Source organism: Astyanax mexicanus, chromosome 3 (assembly GCF_023375975.1).
Source record: "Astyanax mexicanus isolate ESR-SI-001 chromosome 3, AstMex3_surface, whole genome shotgun sequence".
Lineage (NCBI taxonomy): Eukaryota > Metazoa > Chordata > Actinopteri > Characiformes > Acestrorhamphidae > Astyanax > Astyanax mexicanus.
Window position 1 is genome coordinate 32,386,859 of NC_064410.1, and position 25,343 is coordinate 32,412,201.

General features: G+C 36.6%; 3 protein-coding genes across 3 annotated transcripts in view; 1 reads left to right on the forward strand and 2 right to left on the reverse strand.

Annotated features, from left to right (window-relative positions):
• LOC103038265 (uncharacterized) overlaps nt 1-859 on the reverse strand; it is a 7,499-nt gene extending 6,640 nt beyond the window's left edge. The window contains exon 1 of the mRNA XM_007230778.4: nt 592-859. The gene's annotated coding sequence lies outside the window, so the exon portion shown is untranslated. The remainder of the gene's footprint in view (nt 1-591) is intronic.
• A 3,739-nt stretch (nt 860-4,598) lies between these two features.
• Nucleotides 4,599-15,514, reverse strand: psmd3 (proteasome 26S subunit, non-ATPase 3). Its single transcript, XM_007230776.4, has 12 exons — nt 15,217-15,514; nt 14,014-14,204; nt 13,494-13,631; nt 12,788-12,924; nt 12,297-12,487; nt 9,379-9,482; nt 9,156-9,270; nt 8,431-8,550; nt 7,940-8,043; nt 7,333-7,488; nt 7,177-7,227; nt 4,599-5,535 (listed from the first exon to the last, which is right to left on the reverse strand). Exons 1-12 carry the CDS (start codon nt 15,356-15,358, stop codon nt 5,458-5,460), a joined length of 1,527 nt encoding a protein of 508 aa, XP_007230838.3. The 5' UTR covers nt 15,359-15,514; the 3' UTR covers nt 4,599-5,457.
• An 819-nt stretch (nt 15,515-16,333) lies between these two features.
• Nucleotides 16,334-25,067, forward strand: ankle1 (ankyrin repeat and LEM domain containing 1). The gene is made up of 9 exons (XM_007230779.4): nt 16,334-16,707; nt 18,005-18,157; nt 18,306-18,411; nt 18,557-18,680; nt 19,380-21,905; nt 22,310-22,472; nt 22,620-22,782; nt 23,148-23,280; nt 24,356-25,067. Exons 1-9 carry the CDS (start codon nt 16,496-16,498, stop codon nt 24,526-24,528), a joined length of 3,753 nt encoding a protein of 1,250 aa, XP_007230841.3. The 5' UTR covers nt 16,334-16,495; the 3' UTR covers nt 24,529-25,067.
• Nucleotides 25,068-25,343: the final 276 nt, after the last annotated feature.

Consider the following 25,343-nt stretch of genomic DNA (forward strand, 5'->3'; position numbering starts at 1 on the left):
CTATAAAATATATAATTAAATTAAATTAAATATATACAGCTCTGGAGAAAATTAAAAGACCACTTGTGTAAAATAAAGACTGTTGTTTTATTATATAAAATACAGACAACATTTCTCCCAAATTCCAAATAAAAATATTGTTAGATGCAGAGCTTTTAAAGCTCAAATAATGCAAAAGAAAACAAGATGATATTCATAAAGTTTTAGGACTTCAGAAATCAATATTTGGTGAAATATTATTGGTTTTCCTGCATTTTGGCATGTTCTCCTCCACTAGTCTTACACACTGCTTTTGGATAAATTTATGCCACTCCTGGTGCAAAAATTCAAGCAGTTGAGTTTGGTTTGATGACTTGTGGTCATCCACCTTCCTCTTGATTATATTCTCTTGAGGTAAAATCAAAGAAATTCATCATTTTTAAGTGGTCTCTTAATTGTTTCCGGAGCTGTACATGTTCTGGTCACCTCTGTTAGTATGAACGGTGCACAGGGCTCCTAAAACTTTATCTATATCACGCTGAGCCACGTCAGTTTCCACCATTACACTTAAACATGCGGAACCACAACCACAGCAGCGCGAGCTGCACTTACAGGACAAGCCGGAGCTCGCGCGGTGGCCATGGCAACAGTCAACAATGCGCTCATCTTCACAGGCCTGAAGTTCATCAGTTTCCCGCAAAGAAATAATATCATAATTATTAACGCGCGCGGCCCCGCCGAGACTCCAGCAGCTTCGAGGTTTAGTGTTTCTTTGGTTTCTGTAAAGTTTCCTTCAGTTCTGCTGAGTTCAGTCCGACACCGCGAGGCGCGCGCACACACACACTGCGGAACAGCAGCGTTATATCAGAAACAGTCCTGTAAATAAATTGTACACACTGGAAGCGGAGCGGCGGTCTGAGAGAGAGCCTGGAGAAGAGCGGTGTTTACCTGCGGCGGGGTTCTGCCCTGTGATTGGGTGAACAGTGCGGTCGTGTGCAGAACACGCTGAAGTAACGTACTGCTTTTTTCGTATCATTAGTTTTATTATTCATTTTCACCTTTTAGTATCGATTTTTTTACTTCAACTTTTATGGTGTTCATTATGTTTAATAGTGTTTTAATCATGCCTGGCGAGCGTGTATAATAACGAAAAGCGTGTGATAAAAATAAGGCACATGCTATTTGCACCCGGGTGTACGTAGCAGTGTGTGCTATTTGCACCGGACATTATGGTTTTAGCAGAGATTAGTACTATTTTTTGGTGTTTTGTGACCAAACACATTTTACTTACAGATTATTTTACAAAAGGTGAATATACTTTTGTTTGGGGTTATGGGGTGGACCTTAAATTTCGTTTTATTAAATTTTGTTTTTCACTTTTAAATCTCTTCTTTGTTTTTCTTTACCATGCTCTTAGCATTAAAATAGCAATTCATTTATCTTAAGTCGCTTGCCACTAATGGCAGTAATCACATGCTAAATACTACATTATAACATACACTGCCAGTGATAAATGATAAATAAACCAACCAATAGAAATGCTCGAAAAATACTTTTATATTGACCTTTATTCGACTGACATTAACTGCAAGGGTGCAATTTTGGTGTTACAAGGTTTTTGCATATAGCTGCTATTTATTTAATAAAAAAACACATAAAAACAGAACATTAGTGGGGCAGCACATGTGCAGTGTCGCTGCACCACATATAATTGGGTAGCACAACTTGACAGACCACTAGACATGTTTGTAGATCTAGAAAAGGGGACACATCCAGGAAAAAAGGGATTTCTGGTCAGTTTTTTTATTTAAGTATAACTTAAACCTAGGAAGTTAATGAACTAGATAATTAAATCGTGGGAATGACTCGTATGGCGTGTGTACAACTTACATGGCCATGACTTAACTATCTCTCTTCCACACCTAATAAGCCATGGCCACGAAATAGGATCTCGGCCCACACTTTATTAAGTCATGACCACACATTTTTTTCATTTTTTTTTTTTAAATGATGTCACCTTAGGGACTAGACCTGCTATGTGCACACTCTAAACCATAAAGCTTTACGCAATAAACATCCTTAAAACACTAAACTAAATCATGAGCTTATAGGTCAGTATTTCTCAGTCCTGGTCCTGGGGCAGCCCTGCTCTGCATTGCTTACTTTTCCCCGAATACACTTGATTCAGCTAATCTCTTATTTACCAAGCCCTTTCAGAGAAGCAGAGGGTGTGTTAAAGCAAAACACTAAAATGTGCAGGGCAGGGTGCCTACAGAACCAGGAAGAAAAGTTGTGAAATACAAGCTTAATTTAGGATTCAAGATGCAACTAATAGTTTTAGTTCTGCAGTTTTACCTGCTTTTGCTAACTGGTGTAGTGATTTACGTGTCAGCTACATTAGCCTTAACGCTGCAGCGTGAGCCTGAAGAAGCACACCTGAGATATGAATTGTGTCTTATTAGATTGACTATATTCGAGATGTAGGGAAAAAAATGTTAACCTAAACTCAGAAAAAGTTTTCTTTAACTATTATGTAATTATAGACAAATAAACTTTTAATTTGTTAACGCTTTCAAACCCTTAATCCATTACAATGGACATCACACATTTTCTTTTTTTTTTTTTTTTTTTTTTAATTGTGTTGCATATAATAGTAATTGAGGCCCCTGAACCACCCAATAAAAGAAGTTTACCAGCTAATGAAACCTTAGCCCTGCCCACTGCACTGGAAAACACAGCAACTCAGACATTAGAGCATAGCAGCGTTAGAGCCGACGAGGCACAGTAAAAGCAAATTTTTACTAATTTTATATGGTTTAGAAGAATTATTCTAATGTTTATTTTACTGTTTAGGGATGGTTTTGAAATTGAAAGGTCAATATAAAACATTAATTAAAAATGCTAAACAATGAAATGCTAAACCAAAAGTCCAAAAGTCAGGGTCTCTTTTGATATGGGGTTGTGTCAGTACATTTCTGTGTTGCAGCTTTAATGCAGAACAACATCCTCCAGCTTCCTTTAAGATCACACCTTTTCCAGGGGCAAGCCTGCATTTTCATCAAGATAATGCAGAATCGCCTGCTGCACACATTACAAAGCCATAGCTGCAGACAAAGAGGGTACTGGTACTGGATTGGACTATCTGCAGTCCTGACCTGTCTCCAATAGAGAATGTGTGGAAAATATTGAAACAGAAAATAAAGTGACCTTTGTACACATTAGTATATGTTTGCATGATACATTGGAAAAAGGAATATCAACATATTAAAATGGGAAATGCTTTACTGTTTTTGGAATGCGTTGCAAACCTGAAATGAGTTTCCTTGATTTTACCAAATTGAAAACCTCTGAAATATAATCAAGAGCAAGCTGGATGGTCACAAGCCATTATACCAAGCTGAACTGCTTGAATTTTTGCTCCAGGAGTGGCATAAAGTTATCCAAAAGCGGTGGCAGAGAACATGCCAAAATGCATGAAAACCAAAAATATTCCACCAAATATTGATTTCTAAACTCTTAAAACTTTATGAACCTAAACTTGTTTTCTTTACATTATTTGAGGTCGGAAAGCTCTGCATCTTTTTTGTTATTTCAGCCATTTCTCATTTTCTGCAAATAAATACTCTAAATGATAATATTTGTATTTGAGAGAAATGTTGTCTGTAGTTTATAGAATGTTTATAGAAGGTTAATTTTACTCAAATATATACCTATTAATAGCAAAAACTGAGAAACTAATTCAGAAACTGAAGTGGTCTCCTAAGCTGTATCTATATAATAAGATTCCTGACCAAACTATTATTTTAAAAGAAACTGGACAAAAAAAGCACTAAACATCCAAGACCAGCTTTAGAATCATTGAGCAAAGGATGAGCTCACACAGGACCTCCTGCACCCAAGAACTTTTAAAGCCACAGTAGCTCAGACTGATCTGACTGATGCAGTTCCAAACTGGGATAAACACAAATCTGGAGCAAACAAAGAAATTGGATTGTGTGTAAAGTCAGCCTGCAAGGGCCCTGGCTCAGCAAGACTTCTCAAAGCTTTTGAACAAAGCATTGACGTCAATACAGCATGCCAATACAGCAGCTGGAGGCAACTGCAAAGGCAGGGGCAAAAACACACTGATCTGTGCTTAAAGTGGAACTAAACCAGTACAGTTTATTTTACAGTAATCGGCAAACACATTATGCTAAATGCCGTAAGACACTCTGACAGCGTGCACAGAAAGTATAGAGAGCAATTTGTCTACTTTTAATTCATTTAAAAATGTTCTATAACATTTTTACATGCAGTTATTCTGACAGGCTAATACTAATATAAATATATATATATATATATATAAATATATATATATATATATATATATATATATATATATATATATATATATATATATATATATATATATATATATGATACTGAGACTACTATCTTTTTACTGTACAATAAAAAAATAGAACTTAGAAATGTTATTTAGTATAATAAACTGATTTATCAACCATGAGTCAAATTATTATAGAAATACACAGCTCCAGATTTAGCAAGCAGTTATTGCACTTTAATGCAGCAAGTTCATAACTAAGGATTTAACTGAAGCAAACACACAGTACAAGCACTATTCATAGAAAAACTTTAATTGTACACTGTATTCACTCTTGCGAAACAAACCACACATGGCCTTTACTAGAGCAAGAGGAAGAGTCCTCTTACTGTACAGAGTCTCAGCCGTCAGCCAGGTTACATAAATCTGCAAAATTCCAGGTTGGGAAATTGTTAAATCATTTGAGAGTGACTCATAATTAGACTACTACTACTGTTTGGTGGACAAAATTGTTAACAGAAGCAGAACAGGTCAGTTCTCATCAACCTTTACATTTGCGTTATTATTCCAACCACAGAGACAGTCACACCTGCAGAAACACAAGATTACTGCAGAGATTACAAAAGTGAAAATGATCTCATCTCTAAGGATTTTACACCAACAACCACAGCCTGGCACAATCCATCCTGAATCTGAGGTTTCTTCCGGCTTTGATTTGTATTTTTTACACAGATCTCGTATGAAGACTCAGAGGCTGTAGCTAATGATACAGCAGACCAGAAAAGGCTCATAAATGGATCAACAGAATATCAATATGCAAAACACAACAACAGTAATGAAGAATTTTGGGGGCTTCAACAATGTAATAGTAAAGTAAACAGTGTCTTTCTCTCTGTTCTTAATGTATCAACCAAACTGGTGCTTCTTATGTGGTCTAACCGGTATTGGGCCAGGTCTGCATTGCAAAACAAAGTGAAAGCAGGTGAGATTCAGGCTAGTTTGGGCCTGGCTGTGAGCAGATAAATGGAGCTGTATGGGCTTGCTGCAGGGCTGGGGATGAACATTTCTTTAGAGAGGACTGGAGCAGAACAGAAAGGCTAGATAAAGAAGAAAGAGGAAAAACACAGCGATCAGGTTTCTTCTGGCCCGTCAGATCACGGGAAACTGTCATCGTCATCTTCTGCCATTTCTTTAGCAAACTCAAGGTCCTGCTGCTCCCTTTCCCTTCGCTCCTGTGGAGAGACAAAAAACAATATATGCAGTTTTAATTATTGAGATTCAGATTGATTACACAACAATAAATGATAAAATCATCACATATTAAAAACAGCAACAACGATAATAAATTAATTGATTTATTTTCGTTAGGTCTCTTAAGAAGAGGAGGTAAGAACACCATTTTCTGTTTTAGTAATTTAATACTGTTCCTTTATTTAGAGATTAATAGTAAAATTACTAAGAAGAATAAGAAAGAGGATAAAGAGGTAAGTTTATTTCTTCCCTGCTGAACTTCCTGTCAGCCTCTGCACATACAAACACACCAAGTGGTAATTAGGCTTTGCGGTGTGTATGTGACTCAGCAACAGAACTCACTCATTTCCCTTTCTGTGGCAGTGGGGACAGTCAGAATGCTGACTCAGGGATCTGAGCAGGTCTGGAATAAAGTGCTATGGAAGAGAGTGAATCAGCTGTGGAAGTCCTAGCATTACAGAAGCGCCGCTGTCTGACGTAATAAAATCAATCCAAACTAATCCAGTTCATACGGTATTTTCCCTAAACCAGCAGACCGGATTCATCTCACCAGATAGTTACTTGTCACTTCCTGAGCAGGATCACGGCAAATTTTTACGCTAGGGTGCACTTTCACTTCTTCCTCCTAACCCCTTTTTTACCCCTCCAGTAATAAAGGGAACTTGAGTGACACATCAATCTACAACAAACCTTAATAATACAGCTCTGGAAAAAATAAGAGAGCACTTAAAAATGATGAGTTTCTTTGATTTTACCAAATTGAAAACCTCTGGAATATAATCAAGAGGAAGATGGATGATCATAAGCCATCAAATCAAGCTGAACTGCTTAAATTTTTGCACCAGGAGTGGCATAAAGCTATCCAAATGCAGTGTGTAAGACTGGTGGAGGAGAACATGCCAAGTTTTATGAAAACTATGGTTAAAAACAGGGTTCTTCCACTAAAGATTAATTTCTGAACTCTTAAACTCCGCAGTTTATAGAATAAAACAATGTTCATTCTACTTAAACTTTTATCTATAAATAGTAAAATCAGAGAATCTGGTCTCTTAATTTTTTCCAGAGCTGTATTTAGCAGGATCATTTAACTATATTAAAATAATAGGAACTCTTAATAGCAACTGCAATAAAACTGTTACGGCAAGTAATGTTATTTGCAAGTGTCTGATCCGACAGCTGCAAATATATTAAGTTTGAACACATTATAATTTAATTAATATATTATTTTATATATTAAGTATTACACTTTCTACATTGCCAAGTGACACTTATAAGGCCTGTTGTTTTACGAACTATTTTACTTAGAAATCATTTTTTTTTATGTTTTCCGTCCGAGAACACAACAATTTAAAGCTAATAAAATCTAGTTACTGTGCCTTTAAGAGTGATGTGTGAAAGACCTCCTGATTGTAAATTATCTGTTTTTAAGTAACACATGAAAATAAGCTACAGACCAGCTACCATCCCTAAAACCAAGTGATTACACTTCTGTAATAACAGAAGGTTAGACTTATTCAATTAAAAGTTAAATAAATAATGATTTGATCATATAACAATGTTTAGAACAGCAGAAAACCCTTTAAAGTTATAAAATTGTGTTAACTGAAGGTATGATCACTTACCTCGGCGGACTCCAGGTCTTTATTGTAGGCTTTAGGTGGAAATCTCATGGCCTGAAATTTTCATGGAAAGAGAAACATGAACATGACAGAATGCTTATAATCATCCACATTTGTAAATATCTGAAAGTTGATAAAAATCTCTCTTCATTAACGTACCTTAACAGACATGTTGTGAATGTCCAGACAGAAGGAGATGCGCTGATGGAAAGCAAGCTGTGGCTCGCGTGTGCCGTATATGTCCATGGTCTCCTTTGACTGAACGTAACCCTTCTCATGGTTTATGCTGGCCTCAATAACTCCATCGCGGATTGCCTGAAGATTCACACATTTACAATTCATGCACTTACTGCAGGACTTATGGGATTATATAGTGGATGGATCCACCATAAGTAAAGTGATAGAAGGTGATTTGTTGGCCGATTATGTTTGCTTTCATTTTATTGCATAAGAATTTTGACAAGCTGTGGAAAATACATGTATTATTTGTATTGCAAACATATTTTAACTTGTACTATGTAACTAATAAACTTCACTATAAAGTGAATTAGTCTTAAATAAGAATTTAATTTTCTTAAATATTGGTACTAGACAACTGCATTAAATAACCTCAAACTTTAAGCATGTATAATTGTATTGAGTTGTACACTATTTGAGGTAAGGATAATATTTATGTTGTAGCTTGGATATTTCTGTGTACTTTGTAGAGAATAAACATACTACCAAAACTACCATTATTTACTGTTGCTACCAACATTATTATTACCTTGGCCACAATAAACTCGGCATCTTCAGGACTGTCCAGCTGTAGTTTCTGAGCGATGTCAGCCAGCGAGATACGGGAATAAGACAAGCTAATCATTCTTACACCTGCGAAATGAACATCAATATTAATTGAGAAGTCACACATATTTGATGATTTACACAGTATATCAATTATTTCCATGCTCCATTCCCGTAAATATAGATAACTTTGTTAAATAACATTAACAAGAAATAGACGAACCAAAAGATCAGATGCCTACACTGAAAAAAGCTACAAAATAATATCTAAGTGATATCCCAGGAAGCACTTCAAAACTTTTTAATCATTCTGATCTTTAGAGAGAGAAAAAAAAAACACCCCGACACACTTTTGAGCAAAAAGAAGTTAATGTTTGAAAGAGCTGACTATTTAACTTTTAGCATTATAGGGCTGAAATATTTTGCATGGCACTGAATATTAATAAATGTATTTATAGCAGCTGGTGGGTTTACCTGTTTTGATGACATTGTGTCGCAGGCGGATGATGAGTGTGTAGGTGCCATCAGTCTGAAACTTCTCACCGAACTGATCCAAGGCCTGGTTAAACTTGGCCAAATTCCCAGTCCTCACCGCTGAACACGAAACACAGAAACAGAATTAAATTATCTGCAAATATTTGCTCCAAGTTCTGAGTGCATGTATGTGCATATTATTATGTGCCTGATACTGTAATACTATAGACAGATGGTAACATTTCAGAGAACAGTAACAGGCTAAAAGTATAATACATTTCTACTGTATTACTATGTATAATAATTATACCTAAATTTCATTCTACACCAAAATTAAAGTCAGACAAGGTCTAACACACTCCAGTCGCTCAGCTAATAGATGATGTTAGACTAAGAAACTTCACTATAGTTCTAGAAAGGAACTTCTATGTCACTCTATGTTTCTGCAGTAACAACTATTTTCAATAGAAGATACTTTTCTGGACACCTTTGGATATTGTCCTCTAGGAGGCACCACAATACTTGCTGATTGAATCCAGTAGTATGAAAAGAATATTAATAATATACAGTGTAAACTGTAGTTATATCTTTCACTATTAACTAAGATTGAAGCTTTTAAATTGTATTTATTTCATTTATTGCTGTTATGTAACCTTATCACTTTCCTGTAATTAACTGAGCTGCACATAATGAAATTAGTAGTAGAAGTCTGAGAAGAGTAGTACCTTGAGTAAGGAGAAAGTAGGGCATGAGAGATCTCTTTAAAGAAGGCTGGCGGAACTGCAGCCTGTCAGGAATCTCCCCAAGCAACAACTCAACTACAATCAGCAGCTTATGCACCTATGAAAGAGAGAAAGAAAGAGAAAAATATGGTTTATTTTCTCATCTGAATGAATTCTAGACTGGAACACACAAAAAAATAAAGAACAGAACCCGTGAAGTACTCACAGTTTGTTTGAAGCCCACAGCGGTGTGCTGAGGGGCTTTGCGTAGTGCATTAGTCAGAGTCCTCCGGGCTTCTGAGTACTCCAGCTGGATGGCCTTAATACGTCCTGCAGACACAACATTTACATTTTACTCACACTGTGCACATTTAAAACACAAAAAATGTGTAAAATAGCATTAATTAAAGCGTACCATTGCTAGTCTATGTCTTCAGTTGTGAAAACATAACAGTCCAGAACTTCATATTTAGGACTGCACTACATTTTTGCAAGCTAAGAAGGAAGACATGCACACATTGAGCTTTTCTACATGTGCAAAGGCTGTACACCTAAAATATTATTTTAAATTAAAAATATTAAATGTAGCAATAATGACACTCATTTAGTGAAGGTGTAAAGTTTGCTGGGACAAAAATGCACCTCCACTGCTTTACAAGCCTATTTACAACCCCACGATTCACTAATTATATTTTTTCACCGGTATTCCCAGATCTCATATATATATATATATATATATATATATATATATATATATATATATATATATATATATATATATATATACACATTTCAGTGTTTGTGATGTTTTTGATATACAGTGAGTCCAAGAAGTATTTGATCCCTTGCTGATTTTCTTCGTTGGCCCACTAATAAAGACATGATCATTCTATACTTTTAATGGTAGATGTATTCTTACATGGAGAGACAGAATATTAAAAAGAAAATCCAGAAAATAAATCTAAGGAATATATATTAATTGATTTGTATTTCATGGAGTGAAATAAGTATTTGATCCCTTAGTATTCATTAGCAGTTCTGGCTTTTACAGACCAGTTAGACACTCCCAATCAACTTGTTACCTGACCTGAAGCCACCTGTTCTCACTAATCACTTGTGTGAAAAACACCTGTCCACAGAATCAGACAGATCACACAGATTTCAAGTCTCCAACATGGGTAAAATCAAAGAGCTGTCACAGGACCTCAGAGTCAGAATTGTTGACCTTCACAAAGCTGGAATGGGCTACAAAAAGATTAGTAAGGTGTTGGATGTGAAAGTAACAACTATTGGTGCAATTATCAGAAAGTTTAAAGAGTATAACATGACAATCAACAGACCTCGGCCCGGTGCTCCAAAGAAGATTTCGCCTTGTGGGGTGGCAATGATGCTGAGAACGGTCAGAAATCGTCCTGCAACCACTCGGCAGGAGTTAGCAAATGACCTGAAGGCAGCTGGGACCACAGTTTGCAAGGAAACAATTGGCAACACTTTGCGCAACAATGGATTCACATCCTGCAGTGCCCGAAAGGTACCCCTGCTGAAGAGAGTACATGTGGAGGCGCGCCTCAAGTATGCCAATGATCATTTGAAAGATGAACCAAGTTATTGGGAGAAGGTTTTGTGGTCAGACGAGACCAAAATTGAACTTTTTGGCCTCAACTCCACCCGCCATGTGTGGAGGAAGAAAAATGCTGCCTATGACCCCAAGAACACTGTGCCCACCGTCAAGCATGGAGGTGGAAGCATAATGTTTTGGGGGTGTTTCTCTGCCAAGGGTACAGGGCTACTTCACCGCATCACTGGGAAGATGGATGGAGCCATGTACCGCAAAATCCTGAGGGACAACCTCCTCCCCTCAGGGATCTGAAAATGGGCCGTGGTTGGGTCTTCCAACATGATAACGACCCTAAACATACAGCAAAGGCAACAAAGGATTGGCTCAAGAAAAATCACATTAAGGTCATGGAGTGGCCCAGCCAGTCGCCAGACCTCAATCCGATCGAAAATCTATGGAGGGAGCTGAAGGTCAGAGTTGCCAAGCAACAGCCCACCAACCTTCATGATTTAGAGAGGATCTGCAAAGAAGAGTGGGCCAAAATTCCCCCTGGTGTGTGTGCTAAACTTGTGGTTAACTACAACAAACGTCTCACCGCTGTGCTTGCAAACAAAGGCTTTGCCACTAAGTATTGAGTGTGTTTGGCAAGAGGGATCAAATACTTATTTTCCTCATTGAAATACAAATTAATTAAAATATATTCTTTAAATTTATATTCTGGATTTTTGTCTTGATATTCTGTCTCTCCATGTTAGAATATATCTACCATTAAAAGTGTAGAAGGATAGTGTCTTTATTAGTGGGCAAACAAAGAAAATCAGCAAGGGATCAAATACTTCTTGGACTCACTGTATATATATATATATATATATATATATATATATATACACATATATACATATACATACCTATATATATATATACCTATATATATATATATATATATATATATATATATATATATATATATATATATATATATATATATATATACGTATATATATATACGTATATACATATACGTATATACATATACGTATATACATATACGTATATACATATACGTATATACATATATATGTATATACATATATACATATATATATATACATATATATATGTATATACATATATACATATATATGTATATACATATATATATATATGTATATACATATATGTATATACATATACGTATATACGTATATGTATATACGTATATGTATATACATATACGTATATACATATACGTATATACGTATATGTATATACGTATATGTATATACGTATATGTATATACATATACGTATATACATATACGTATATACGTATATGTATATACATATATGTATATACATATATATATATATATATATATATATATATATATATATATATATATCAAAAACATCACAAACACTGAAATGTAGCATACCTTTTTAGCCCAAAACAAATATTTGAGTAAGAATGTGTTAATTTTCAATTAAAAATGTTATAGCTGTAAAAAAAAAATAAAAAAATCAACAGAAGCCATATTGCCCCATATGCCTCCTTTGGTCTATTACAGTATTACACTGTTGACTGACCTGTGTAGTAGAGGTATCGAGCCCACTCGTTGTTGTTGGCCAGCTCAGGAAAGACAGATTTGGACACCAATTTCTCTGCCTGGTCGTACAGGTTGTACTGCAGGTAGTTGCGCAGCAGCAGGTTCAGCAGGGTGGCTTGGCCGTCTGAATCGTGACGTAACGTGGCGGTCCTCAGGCGTGTGTGTAGAAAACTGCAATGATAAAAAAGAAAGGATAATTTTTAATGTCTCGTTCTCACTTAAAACACTAGTGCCAATACAGCCCTGCTCAGAAGATTTGTCTTAACCAATAACAACTCTTTATAATAGAGGAAATCTGATCACACAGGTAAGCATTAATGCAACAATAACATTTTACAATATGCTGGACTAACATTTTTTTTAAATCATAGATGAACCCCCTCCACTGCGTGCATGCCCATTTGAATGGCCAAAGTGGAGCAATTCAATAAGTAATCATAGTAAATTTGTTTTTCCATCAGTGGTGCCCACCTGCGCACTGCATCCAACTGGTTAAGGAACTCGTAGACGCGGCAGTGGTAGTAGTAGCACTTTGCTGCCACCAGGTCTAGAGCCCTGCGGTTCTGAGAGCTGATCTTTTGCAGGAGGTTGTCCGAAACCTTCTGAGCCTAAAAGGCACAGTGGGGAAAAAATAAGTTTAAGTTAAAAGAAAGAAAAAAAAAAAAAAAAACACACAAGTATATTTAATACCCCCATAAATATTAGATGCTTCTGTGAGGTCTACCAATTGACAACTGTCAAACTTCCAGCAAAACCTTCTTTAGACTTAATAACGGCCCAATTGTCTGTTCACAACACTTATGGAATTACTGGAAGTCAGGCTTCCCCATCACCCACCACAGACCAGTCACCTAACATTTCAGTTTATATCACCTGCCTCAGATTAATTGCCCATCCATTACAATTGATTATATTGACATATACATGAATTGCTTCCATGGCTGTTTTAGCTATTTACCTAAATATTTTTTCTTTGCCACTGTTGCTCACAAAGGGACATATGGTTTTCTTTTGATTTCTTTGTCTTTGCAAAAGCATCAGTTGTAATATAAAAAAGTTATCCCCATCAAGCATGCTGTGTTCAAGTGGAGCTGTGAAAGATTTGGTGAAGCTTCATGTGACAGAGTTGGTCCTGTTGTTCAATCAGAGTTGGTCCTGTTGTTCACTTCAAACCTACCTCGTTGTAGCGCTTGTTGTTGGTGAGGTAGACCACTAGCAGAAGTTGAAGGTAGGCCTCCACTTCAGGAATCAAGGGAGTGGCTGCTGCTTTACCAGTACGAGGCCTAAACTGCACATCTCCCTCAGTGTCCATCGGCTGAGAGAAAATGAGAAACAGAAATATGCTAAAAACAAAATTTACCAAAAGAGGGAAAATGTGTTATATAGACTTAAAATATTAAGCAAAGGTTTGGTGAAACATTTATCTATCCCAAATCTTGTTTATCAGCTAAGACACTGCATGATCTGCTGTCTTAAAAAAAAAAAAAACTGAAATTCAAGCTACTGTTGCAGGTCTTCGTAGCTCTTTTCCATTCTTTAGAAAAATCAGAACATTCAGTGAAAGAAATAAACATCAGAGACTAAACATGGCTTAGTTGGTTAACTACATTTAGCTAAACAAAAAGCATGTTTTGGTTAAACTATCTACTTTAATTCAGTCATTGATTTTCCTGGTGAAGCAGTGAACTATGTTGTACCTCCTCCAGAAAGCCAAGCAGGAACTCCTTGCTTGCAGCGTTGGATGTGTAAAAGCCGGAAATGGCTTTGTGCAATACGTTGGGGTTGAGACGTCGGCTGGTTGAAGGTAAAGCCCGCAGCGCACGCAGGACAAACCGTGGCTCCTTACCGGACACAGCTTTCTCTATCTGTTTCACATGCTCACGGATATCTGCAATAAAAAAAAAAGTTTAACTGGATTAGCTTTGTTTATTTACTTAATTAAAACTTGCATTTGTTTCAAAATGAACTTATCCCCAGCAACTTCCTGTTTACTATAAAAATGACCATTGTGTTTATGACCTGTGTGTTTACAAATGATAACTGTGTAGAAGTGAGTCTAATGTTCAGACTACAACCAAATAAGTGTAACCAGTACTGTGTTCAGATTTCAGCATTGTAATTGTGTGTGTTTTTTTTTTTTTTTTTTTTTACAAATTTAAATATCTGTTTACCCATGAGATTATAGCAGTGTCAATAAACTATTACTGTTAAGATTATAACAGTGTTAACACTGTTTAGATTATGTGAAACCTTAGATTGCAGTGCAACATTCAGTGGAGGGAGAAAAAAAAATTCCAGTAGAATGACTTGGCAGTAACAAATGTATGTGTACATATATTATTGTTAGTGTTTCTGACCCTCAAGTGTGGTCTGGTCCTGTCTCCCACTCTCCTGCAGTAGCTAGTAGTGTAATTGGTTGGTTAGTGTTATTGTTAGTGTGTGATTGTGTTAATAAGAGTGTGTCTCATAATCCTGCAGTGTCTGTGTTAGGTGTGTTAAGGTGTGTATATATTAACATTATTTGTGTTTTATTGTGTTTCTGGTCCTGCTGTGTCAGTGTTAGGTGTGTTAAGGTATGAGTATATTAGTAAATATAAGTATTATTGTATTTCTGACCCTCCAAGGTGGTCTGGTCCTGTTTCCTGGTCTAATAATCCTAGAGTGTCAGTGTTAGGTGTGTATATATTAATATTAATAGTATTTCATTGTGTTTCTGGTCCTGCAGTGTCAGTGTTAGGTGTGTTAAGGTGTAAGTATATTAGTAAATATTAATTATTGTATTTCTGACCCTCCAGGGTGGTCTGGTCCTGTTTCCTGGTCTCCTAATCCTGCAGAGTCAGTGTAAGGTGTGTTAAGATGTGAATATTTTAGTATTATTAGTGTTTTGTTGTGTTTCTGACCCTCCAGGGTGGTCTGGTCCTGTTTCCCGGTGCTCTCCTCCTCCGGCTGCTCGGGCTCGGGGGTCTCGGGCCCTGGGTCCTTCTGCTTCTCCGCGCGGCTCTCCTTGCTCCTCTCGCGCTTCTTGGCGGTGAGCTCCTTCATCCTGAACCGACCTGTGGAGTTTAATCAAACTCCTGGAGTAAAAAACAGAGCTAAACTCAGACCGAAATAAAGCCGCGGCTCCTGAGAGAAGCTAACGCTAAAGCTAATGCAGAATGACTGGACAGTCTTGAAGAGCAAAGCAGTGTGGGATACGGGCAGGAATAAAAATCGATCACGGAGAAGCGGAACAGCGCAGGTTAACAGATTATCGAGAAACAGATCACCGACTGAAAAAACGCTGTTGTAATAATAATAATAATAATAATAATAATAATAATAATAATAATAATAGCTGTTTTATATGTATGTTTTGTATATGTATACATACTTTACTTATATTAAATATTTTTATGATGTTGGAATTCTATAATTATGTCATGCACTGTCATTTAATCGATTAATTAAAGTATTAATATTATATTTAAATTATTAACTGTGGGAAGCACCTTTCATTTAAAAGTACCATTCAAAACCTTTAAATAATCGTTGATCCAATGTCAAAATTTCAACAATAACCGATGCCTATAAGAAAATGTTAAATAAATTTTGTTTAAAGTTGTTTTTCCATCATCAACCTTAAAATATGTAATGCACCAAAAAAAAAGAAAACCCGATGTTCTTTGTTATCAGGGTAGCGTTGTGGTTTTTGTTACAAAATAAAAATAAATGTAGTTCACGGTAGAAGGATTAAAAGAACAAGATCAAGAGGTAATGTATTGCTATTATTTATCTAAATAATATTAAATGAATAATGTGCTTAAATTAGAAGTTGTCATGTAGATATAACATATTATATTAATATGTTATATATTAATATTAATATATATATATATATATATATATATATATATATATATATATATATATATATATATATATATATATATATATATATATATATATATATATATATTAATATTTATATATAAAAAGGGTGGATAAAATCGTTTGTCCTCCGTCCAACAGGAGCCGCTGTGGGGTCTGACAGCCACTCTCCAAAGAAACAACACAAACATCAACGGAGGGAAATTTAATCAGAGAAAGGAGAGAAACTGAGTTATCAGCGAACTCTGCTTTACTTTCCATCAAATAAACGATGAGATAATTGACTACATTACTGCATTATTGACCGTTTAAATGCAGGAAAGCCTCGCAGGTCCTGATCTGAAAGCAGCCGCGTTTTGTGCGGTTTATGTAGCTAAAGCTAATGAGCTTCATGCGGAAAATCCGCTAAAAGTTTATCTCTCAGGATCTCAGAAACCGAGAAACACAGACACCATGCCTCTGAAGAGCAGGGATTCAGATCCCGCCTCTCTACTGTACACTGCAGTGAACGACACGGATCTCAGGTAACGTTAAAGTCGATAGATCAGCAAAATTCACTCGGCCAGCCCTGTCGACTGACCGAGGATACTGCTCATTACCACCGATTCTATTTTCTACTGAACCTTATCTGTGTATGTTGATACTGTGTTCACACACTTTAATTTATAAACCTGGGGATACACTTTTCCCTTTTTATACCTATAGCAGATTTTTAAATGTCAGTAGGAAAGCCACAGCACAATTACTATGTAACTATATAAAAAAAACGATAAATATAGCTCACTTATTGTAATAAGGCATTTATAAACTTTTAAAAGTATTAACAATAACTATAAATAATTATATATTCACTATAAATAATACTGTCAGTTATAGATACAACTATCTCACTTAATGCAAAGAGTGCAAGAATACAATGTAATATATTCTATATACCAATATCACTATGTACCCTATCATATATAGCGCATATTTGTAAAGAAACTGATCATTTACAGTGATGCACAAGCTAGTGTTTTCTTTACATTTAATTTAACGAATAGTAAACAACCCCCTCAATCTTTACACGCAGCTTTTGTATTAAACTACTTCAATTGTAATTAATGTAAAATATGAAAATTACTGTCACATAAAATAGTTCTTTACATGTTTCTGAAGCAAATGTCTATCTCCTGAGATTCCCTCTGGCAGCTTTTATATGTAAAGATGTTCAGTCTTGATTATCCAATTTTGAAAATCACATTAAAACAACAATTTGATTAATTTGATTAAACAATAAATAGAAATTCTCTACAAAATATGCATTAGAACCTAACAGATAAAAAGCCAATGTGCAAGAGGTGCAGACATTAGCAGATAATAACATTACTGAATAAACACATACATATGACCAGAAGAATACTGAATAAACGTGCATATATATAGGTATATAATGGCTAGTACTTAGTAATTATACCAATACCAACTCTGACTTAGGTACCGGTAGTCTATAGATGCTTATAAATTCTGATATTTTGAGAATATAAATAAGAAATAATATGCCTAAAATAACTGCATTTACTGGTTGAGTAACTGTATTATCTAAAGTTTCAGAGATAAAAATAAAAGTTTAAAAATCACATAATGCAGTAACACATTGGTACAACAGTAATAAACACTCGTCAATCTCTTTATTAGAAATATCTACCTCAAGCTTTCACTCAGTGGTCACTTTATTGGTATCCCCTATTTAAAGATGATTTTTGTGTAATGTTCCAGTGTATACTGTATGTGTCTTTTCTGTGTTTAACACTTGTGCTGTGTTTATATTTTTTGTAACAGGACAGTCGAGTCTTTGTTGCTGCAGGGGGTCAACCCTAACCTTATGCTTCCTGAGGGTTTAGCTGCTGTTCATTTGGCTGCAGGTAAAGAGTCAGAGAAAGGACTTCGCTGCCTTAAACTCATCCTGCAACACGGTGCTGACCCAAACCTCAGGTTCGTAAAGTACAGTAGATCCAGGCTGTATGTGTGTGTCAGATATTTTTCTCCAAGCTTGTTTTGGATGTATTTGTTTTAGAATGAAAAACAATAGATTCAGTATAGATTTTAAAGTATTTGAATAATGTTTTCTGCCTTGTTCTAGGTCTAGTGAGGATCTGACTCCGTTACATATTGCCGCATCATGGGGTTGCTATCAGAATCTCAAATTACTCCTGAAAAATGGTGGGAACCCCAGCCTTAAAGACCATGTAAGAGTATAGAAAAACATTCAGTATATTTATCACATTTCCAAAAGACAATTCATGCTGATTATTTTGTGTATGCACAAAATGAGGTGACTCTTATAAATAAAAGCAGTAAATAAAGCTGAACTCGTCATTATTTTGCTTTCAGGATGGAAATAAGCCAGCAGATCTGGCTGAACAGGAGGAGAACAGTAAATGTGCCAGCTTGCTGCAGGAGTTTGAGTCTCAGGCACCACAAGTGGAATATGAAGACATGCCCAAATTCCAATACTGTAAGTAATTATAACTGTAAGAGTTATATATGTGCTTCTGTAATGACAAAAACGTTTATTGCACAGTTGTTGCTGCATCATTGTGGGAAACAACACTGCCCTCCCTCCCTAAGTCCACATTGACTTATTTTCAGAACAATTCTGCTGCAATAAGAGTCTTTGTGCCACAATTCTAATGCAACATTACTAGCCTGTGTATCATGATGCAGACATACATCACTCTTGATTAGAGCGGCAGTCAAAATGACATAAATGTAAATGCAAATGAAACAAAAACACTAAAATATATAAGTACCAATAGTACACCCTAATGCGGTAGCTTGATAAATGTGAGTAAATGACTTACAAGGTCCATAATGTGCTTTGCATTTAAAGCCATATATTGCTGTATCTGTATTATGTAGCTCTAAAATTTGATTGCATTCATTGAAAAGAGCGTTGATGTTAGAATGTCCCAACTCCCCAAGCTGTGTGTGTGTGTGTGTGTGAATTTGCACATCAGTGTCAGTTGCAATAAGAGCAACACAAAGAGGCTGAATACATTTATTATATATGGTGTCCACAAACAAATTAGCAAATGAGTAGTGTATTAAGATTGGTAGAAAAATGTAATATGGAAAACTGCATTTAAATGCCTGCAATAGAACTTAAATTAAAATAAATCTTTTCTTCTTCTTCTTCTTTTTTTTTTGTTACCAGCGATCTACTCTGGCCACTCTTTGAGGGACAGCAGCATTGACCTCTCAATGCTGAGCAATTTTGGTGAGGGACCACTGAGCAGCACCAGGCAGTCCAGCTTTTTCAGGATGTCTGGGATAAGTGGGCAGCCCTTCAGAGACAGAGGAGCTCATGATTCCTGGCTTTCTGATGTTTCTGGACTGAACAGACGTGAGAGTGAGGTGTTTGACAGAACAGAAGCTTTTGGAGATACACTGCCAGTTCTGTCCAGCACCCGTCTGTCTGTTATTGACTTTAAAAGTCCAGAGTGGGAAGCCCTGCCCAAGAATGAAGATTTCTGTTTGAATTCAGAGCGTTCTGCGCAGTTTCTTCAACCAAGCCGGAAGAGTGTCACATTCAGGGATTCTAATGAGTATTTTCCAGCACAGAGTTTCCGGAGCCCAGATGGAAGAACATGTGAGAATTTTGGGGACACGACTGTAGATTTCTCCCAGTATTCAGACTTTTTGGATTCAGGACGAATGACCACAGTGTTGCAAAACCAAGGCATTGACGTGACCTCCCCAGACAATGTGTTTGTGTTTTGTCGTGGGGGAAGTATGCGAGAGGAAGACTTTGAAAAGACAATAATGGGACCAGGACTGCTTGAGGAACTAAGTGGTGATGAACATGATGATGATAATAATAATGATGATGTGTTTTCTAATAGTGTCAATGAGGTAAAAAGTAACAATCAGGCTCCTGTTTTTAGCAGTAGTGGATCTAGTAAGTACAGCAGCTGTGATAGTGATCAGTATAAGACTGCAATAGAAGGGTCTGAGCATAATAGACACTTCTCACCTTTGGAGAAAGAGGAAATTTTGGGGGATGAACATGGAGATGCTGCTAAAGAGTCTCATGGAGAGTCTCATTCTTCTGGATTGAGCACAGAAGAGTCTGACAAGGGAAGTATCAACTTGATCGCAGACCAAAGCACAAAAACACAGACAGGGGATAAATCTCAACCCCATAGCAGCATTCTGGAGACTGAAGAACAGATGAACACTCCAAGCCCTTTCGTAACCGGCAGGACGCGCTCGCGACTCAGCCGCTGCTCACAGAGATGCAGCAACATCTCTCCATCTGTGTTCTCCACTTCTTCTCTTTTTGAACACACCCTGCCCACACCAACAAGGGTGCGCCGCAACACTCCGCAACACAAATATCCCCACAACTCAGAAGAAACCCAGTCTGGAGGACATTGTTTTGAGGAAAATGGGTTAGATGACATTAATGTCAGCATGAGAAACCTGAAGGTGTCTTCAGTCCAAAGCTTTGACGAGAACCCGAGCCAAGCAGACACACTTATTATCTCTGAAAGCTTGGCTGACACGGTCATAATCCCAAGGAGCGATGCTGAGGATGGTTCTGAAGGAGATAGTGTCAGTTGTCAGGATGATGTTATAAGTAGTAGCTACAGTAGTAAGTCTCCAGTCCGTCAGCATGCAGAAATTATGCTTGACGCAGAGAGAGAATTTTTAACATCAGACGTTTCCACCTCAAGCGAAAGACAAAACAATGCTCCAGTTCAAACAGCGCAGACTTCCTACAAGAGCTCTTATGCTTTAAGAGAAAATTGTAGAGCGTATGGAGATGAATCTTCTCAGTCTCAGACTGTCACTAGTTTGGATTGCTCCAGGCCTCAGAGAGGCCGAGTTTATAATGGTGGTACTTCCAGTTGCACACCCAGAAACACTAAGAGCAGAGTCTGCAGCCAGTCTGAACCTCAAACAGGTAGTGTTAAGCTGGAGCAACATTCCAGCTCACCTCCTGTGTTTGAGGATGAAAGGGAATTTTTAACGTCAGACGCGTCCACCTCAAGCGAAAGACGTAAATGTGCTGCAAAGCCAATGCAAACACCTTACAGAAGCTCATATGCTTCAAATGAACATTATTGTGAAATTAGCTCTCAAGAAGAGTCTTCTCCATCTCAGGCAAGTCTAGAATCAGGTTCTAGCTCTAGTCTTGATTCTTCCAGGCCCCAAAAAAGCAGAGCTGAGGGTTCCTCTTCCGGTTGCACACCTAGGTACAGTATGAGCAGACTCAACTGCCAATCCAGACCCCAAACGCTGGCCAACCTCTCGTACACGCCTGGAGGACGTCCAATAATCACCGACATGGATGAGCCAGTGGAATACCTTTATACAGACACTGAAGAAGGCCATGAACTGATAGAAACACACGTTCCTCCAACATCCAACAGCTCCATGAGTTCCAGCGTTCTCACGTCCACCAGTGAGGACACAGTGCTGTATGACTGGCGCACTCTGCAGGCCGAGGGAGGAAGTCCAGAAAAGGAAAAAGAAAACCGGCGCCCCAGCAGAGAGGACGCTCTCGATACCAAAGGGCTGACGGACCGTGAGCTCAGGCGCAGACTGGTGGAGCTCGGAGAACGTCCCGGCCCAATTAACGCACAAACACGACCGCTGTACATCCAGAGATTACGAGCGCTTCAGAATACATCAGCCACCCAGCAGAAAGCTGAGGACAGTTCATCTGCGTTCACTGGTGTGTACCAATTCCAACTACTGACTTCAGTTTATTTTTATATAACAATAACAATTAAAACTTACTTAACCTAAGGGGATTAAATGCTAAATAAAGTGAACTCCTCTTTAAAATACGAAAACAAAAAGCTCTAAATCACTAAAGTTACAAATTCCTACTATTTCAGTAGAATTTTAAACGAACAGCATGAGCTTTATAAAAGCTTTTACTACAAATAGATTTGCTTGGAAAATTTGATTTGAGTACCTTAAAATGAAATTATAATTATAATTATAATACAATTAATTAAGTGTAAACTATTTACATAATTAAGAAAAAAATGAGAAAAGGAGACAGACACAATATTTTATTATTATTTTTTTTTAAGAAAAAATGCTTATTTGCTGTTTTCTGCTTACCTACAGCTTACACCCCAGAGCTGAATAAGGTTCTCTCTTCGTTCCATCTGCCCGACTGCAAGGCAGATGAGTTTGCACTTTGTGAGCAGTTTGATCAGCCAGATCAAAATAAGAAATGGCGCGAGGGCATTATAAAGTCCAGCTTTAACTACCTGCTACTGGATCCCAGGTAAAAAAAAAAAAAAATTCCAACAAGATGTCTAATTATATAATTGTTTAATTATTGTAAAATAGTAAAATAACTGTCCATATGATCATATCTTATAATTATGCGATAGGATAGGAATAATCATATGTAATCTGGTTACTTATCCAGAGTGACGAAGAACCTTCCATACCGGAGTCACTCCATGACCCCTCAGGAACGTTTTCAGACTTTTGTCAGTGCGATCTTCTACGTTGGAAAAGGGAAACGTTCTAGACCATACAGCCACCTTTATGAAGCACTGGAATATTTCAGAGGAGATAAAACCTCCAAGGTTTGAGAAAATTAGATTTTTCATTTTGTATTTTTTGTTTGTTGTTGTTGTTGTTGTTTTTTACGTTTTAATACAATCTGATATATGTAAATGCTACTCCAAATAAGTTTTTATGTTTATGTGTACGTTTATGTTACCAATTGCCTTTTTTTATTGGGAATGACTGTGCAGATCTTATGGATATGGATCACTTTATAAATCCACATTTTGCTACAATAAATTAAGAAGGACTGGATAATCTAAACACTTTTCTAGACTCAGGTTCCAGGTGCCAAAACTAATGCCTAGGACATTATTATTTTTTTATGTTATTAAAGACAGAGTACAGTGGACTTCTAACCTAAATATCTTTTGTTCTCCTTCAGAAACTTTGCTCGAAGGTGCAGCACATCCTGCAGGTGTGGAATTCTGGCCAAGGTGTGATTTCTCTGCACTGCTTCCAGAATGTCATCCCGGTAGAGGCATACACACGTGAGGCCTGCATGGTGGATGCTATCGGTATGGAAAATCAAATTGTTTTAATGGAATCAGCCTGTAATTTGGCCGCATACAGCTCTGGAAAAAATAAGAGACTACTTCAGTTCCTCTGAGTTTGCTATTTCTAGGTATATGTTTAAGTAAAATGAACACTCTTGTTTTATTTTATAAACTACAGAAAACATTTCTCCCAAATACAAAATGATGCCGAGCTGTCAGACCTCAAATAATGCAAAGAAAACAAGTTCATATTCATACAATATTCATAAAGTTTAAGGAGTTCAGAAATCAATATTTGGTGGAATAACCCTGGTTTTTAATCACAGTTTTCATGCATTGGCATGTTCTCCTCCACCAGTCTTACACACTGCTTTTGGAACTTTATGCCACTCATAGTGCAAACATTTAAGCAATTCAGTTTGGTTTGCTGGCTTGTGATCATCCATCTTCCTCTTGATTATATTCCAGAGGTTTTCAATTTGGTAAAATCAAAGAAACTCATCATTTTTAAGTGGGCTCTTATTTTTTTCCCAGATCTGTATTATGGTTTTAAGGGTTTATCATCATCATCATTTACTTTTTGTGAGCCATGTTATAAAAAAAGACAATTGTTTTATTTCTGCATGATGAACTTGGCTGTAGTGTTAGCTAAAATGATTTGCCCTTTATACTAATGATTTGACAAACTTTTGAACAATCAGACATTTGATAAGTGCTTTGAAAGTTAGAAATTAGCTTTAAAGTTGGAAAAATATTGATATTGACAATGATTGCTATTTCTGATAAATTATAACAGTGATCAAGCTTTAGAGCTGATAATTGGTGTATTGAAGAAGAGGATTTACACAAAACTATAAAGAAAACTTTTAATGTAGAACAGCTAATCTAAATAATATAAAATTTTATACAGTTCAGTTGTTAAATCAGTAAGCATAACATTTTTAATTACATTTAATAAACCACCTTATATTTCTGTGCATGTCAACTATAACAACAGAATTGCCAATATATTTTTCCCAAAATATATTGAGATGCAAATATAAAATATAATATGTACTTCTCATTAATTATGGTAATTATTCTTCTCTCTGTACAGGCCTGAAGATGTTGACCAATAAAAAACGAGGTGACTATTATGGGGTGGTGTCCACCTGGACTGCAAAGAGGAAGCGTGAGCTGGGGGTCCATCTGCTCTACCGAGCTATGCAGATATTTCTAGCTGAGGGGGAGAGGCAGCTGAGGCCAGCAGACATCAGACTAGGACAGTGATGATCTCTGGGTTTAAATTGAGGCATAGATCTCTGAGGATGTGGGTCTGTGTCTGGCCCTAAATAAGGAACTTCAGGTCTAAGCTGTATTTCTCTGGAAATTGAGAAAAACATGAACATGGTCGTTCCGGATGGGAGTAAAATCATCCATAAAAGAGAAAATTCCCAGGACCCCCTAAACTGATCCAGTCCAAATAGGGTTTACGAGTCCATTCCTTACATGCTTATACAGTGTAGGTAAATATGGGGTAGCATTAGCAATAGCATTATCATTTACATTTGTTTCTGTGGTACATATAATACATTATTGGGTAGATTTCTGCACAGGGATCAAGCTTAGTCTTGGACTACACGGTATTATGACTGCAGGATTTCCATTGAAAGGAAAACATAGACTACGACTAGGCCTAATCCTGTCCAGGGAACTCCCCTTAAATTGCTTGTTTTAGCAAAATTTTACAGGAGCCAATTTTGAATAGAAAATGACTTGTATACCCATTTCTAAATCCACATACAATTTTTACTTTAGATAGCAGATAATGTTTTAAAATGTTAAACAGTGCACTGCTGTCAGCATCAGTTATCTTTAAAATAATCGGTGAGTCACATTTTGTGATTTATTTGTACTTGTGCTACTGTTATTATGGAAAATATTGTGTATGGAAAAAAAAAGTAAAATATTAAAATGAAGTCTTAGCTTTCCTAAAAAAGGAATGGTAACTGGAAAAAAATGCCTTGTTTTTTATGAATTTCTTTGAGGTATCTGATGTTTTATGTCAGTATTTCTCTGTCCTGCTGCTGCAGTCCTGTATTTTC

Bases quoted from the DNA above. Each gene is read 5' to 3' on its own strand.
- psmd3 (XM_007230776.4), bottom strand. From the start codon at position 15,358: ATGAAGGAGCTCACCGCCAAGAAGCGCGAGAGGAGCAAGGAGAGCCGC. The intron at 12,925-13,493 runs GTAGGTTTGAAG...TGTGCCTTTTAG, and splicing joins ACAACAAGCGCTACAACGAG to GCTCAGAAGGTTTCGGACAA. The intron at 7,489-7,939 runs GTAATAATAATG...GTGAATCTTCAG, and splicing joins CCGAGTTTATTGTGGCCAAG to GCAATCCGCGATGGAGTTAT.
- ankle1 (XM_007230779.4), top strand. From the start codon at position 16,496: ATGCAGGAAAGCCTCGCAGGTCCTGATCTGAAAGCAGCCGCGTTTTGT. The intron at 16,708-18,004 runs GTAACGTTAAAG...TTTTTGTAACAG, and splicing joins GTGAACGACACGGATCTCAG to GACAGTCGAGTCTTTGTTGC. The intron at 18,158-18,305 runs GTTCGTAAAGTA...GCCTTGTTCTAG, and splicing joins GGTGCTGACCCAAACCTCAG to GTCTAGTGAGGATCTGACTC.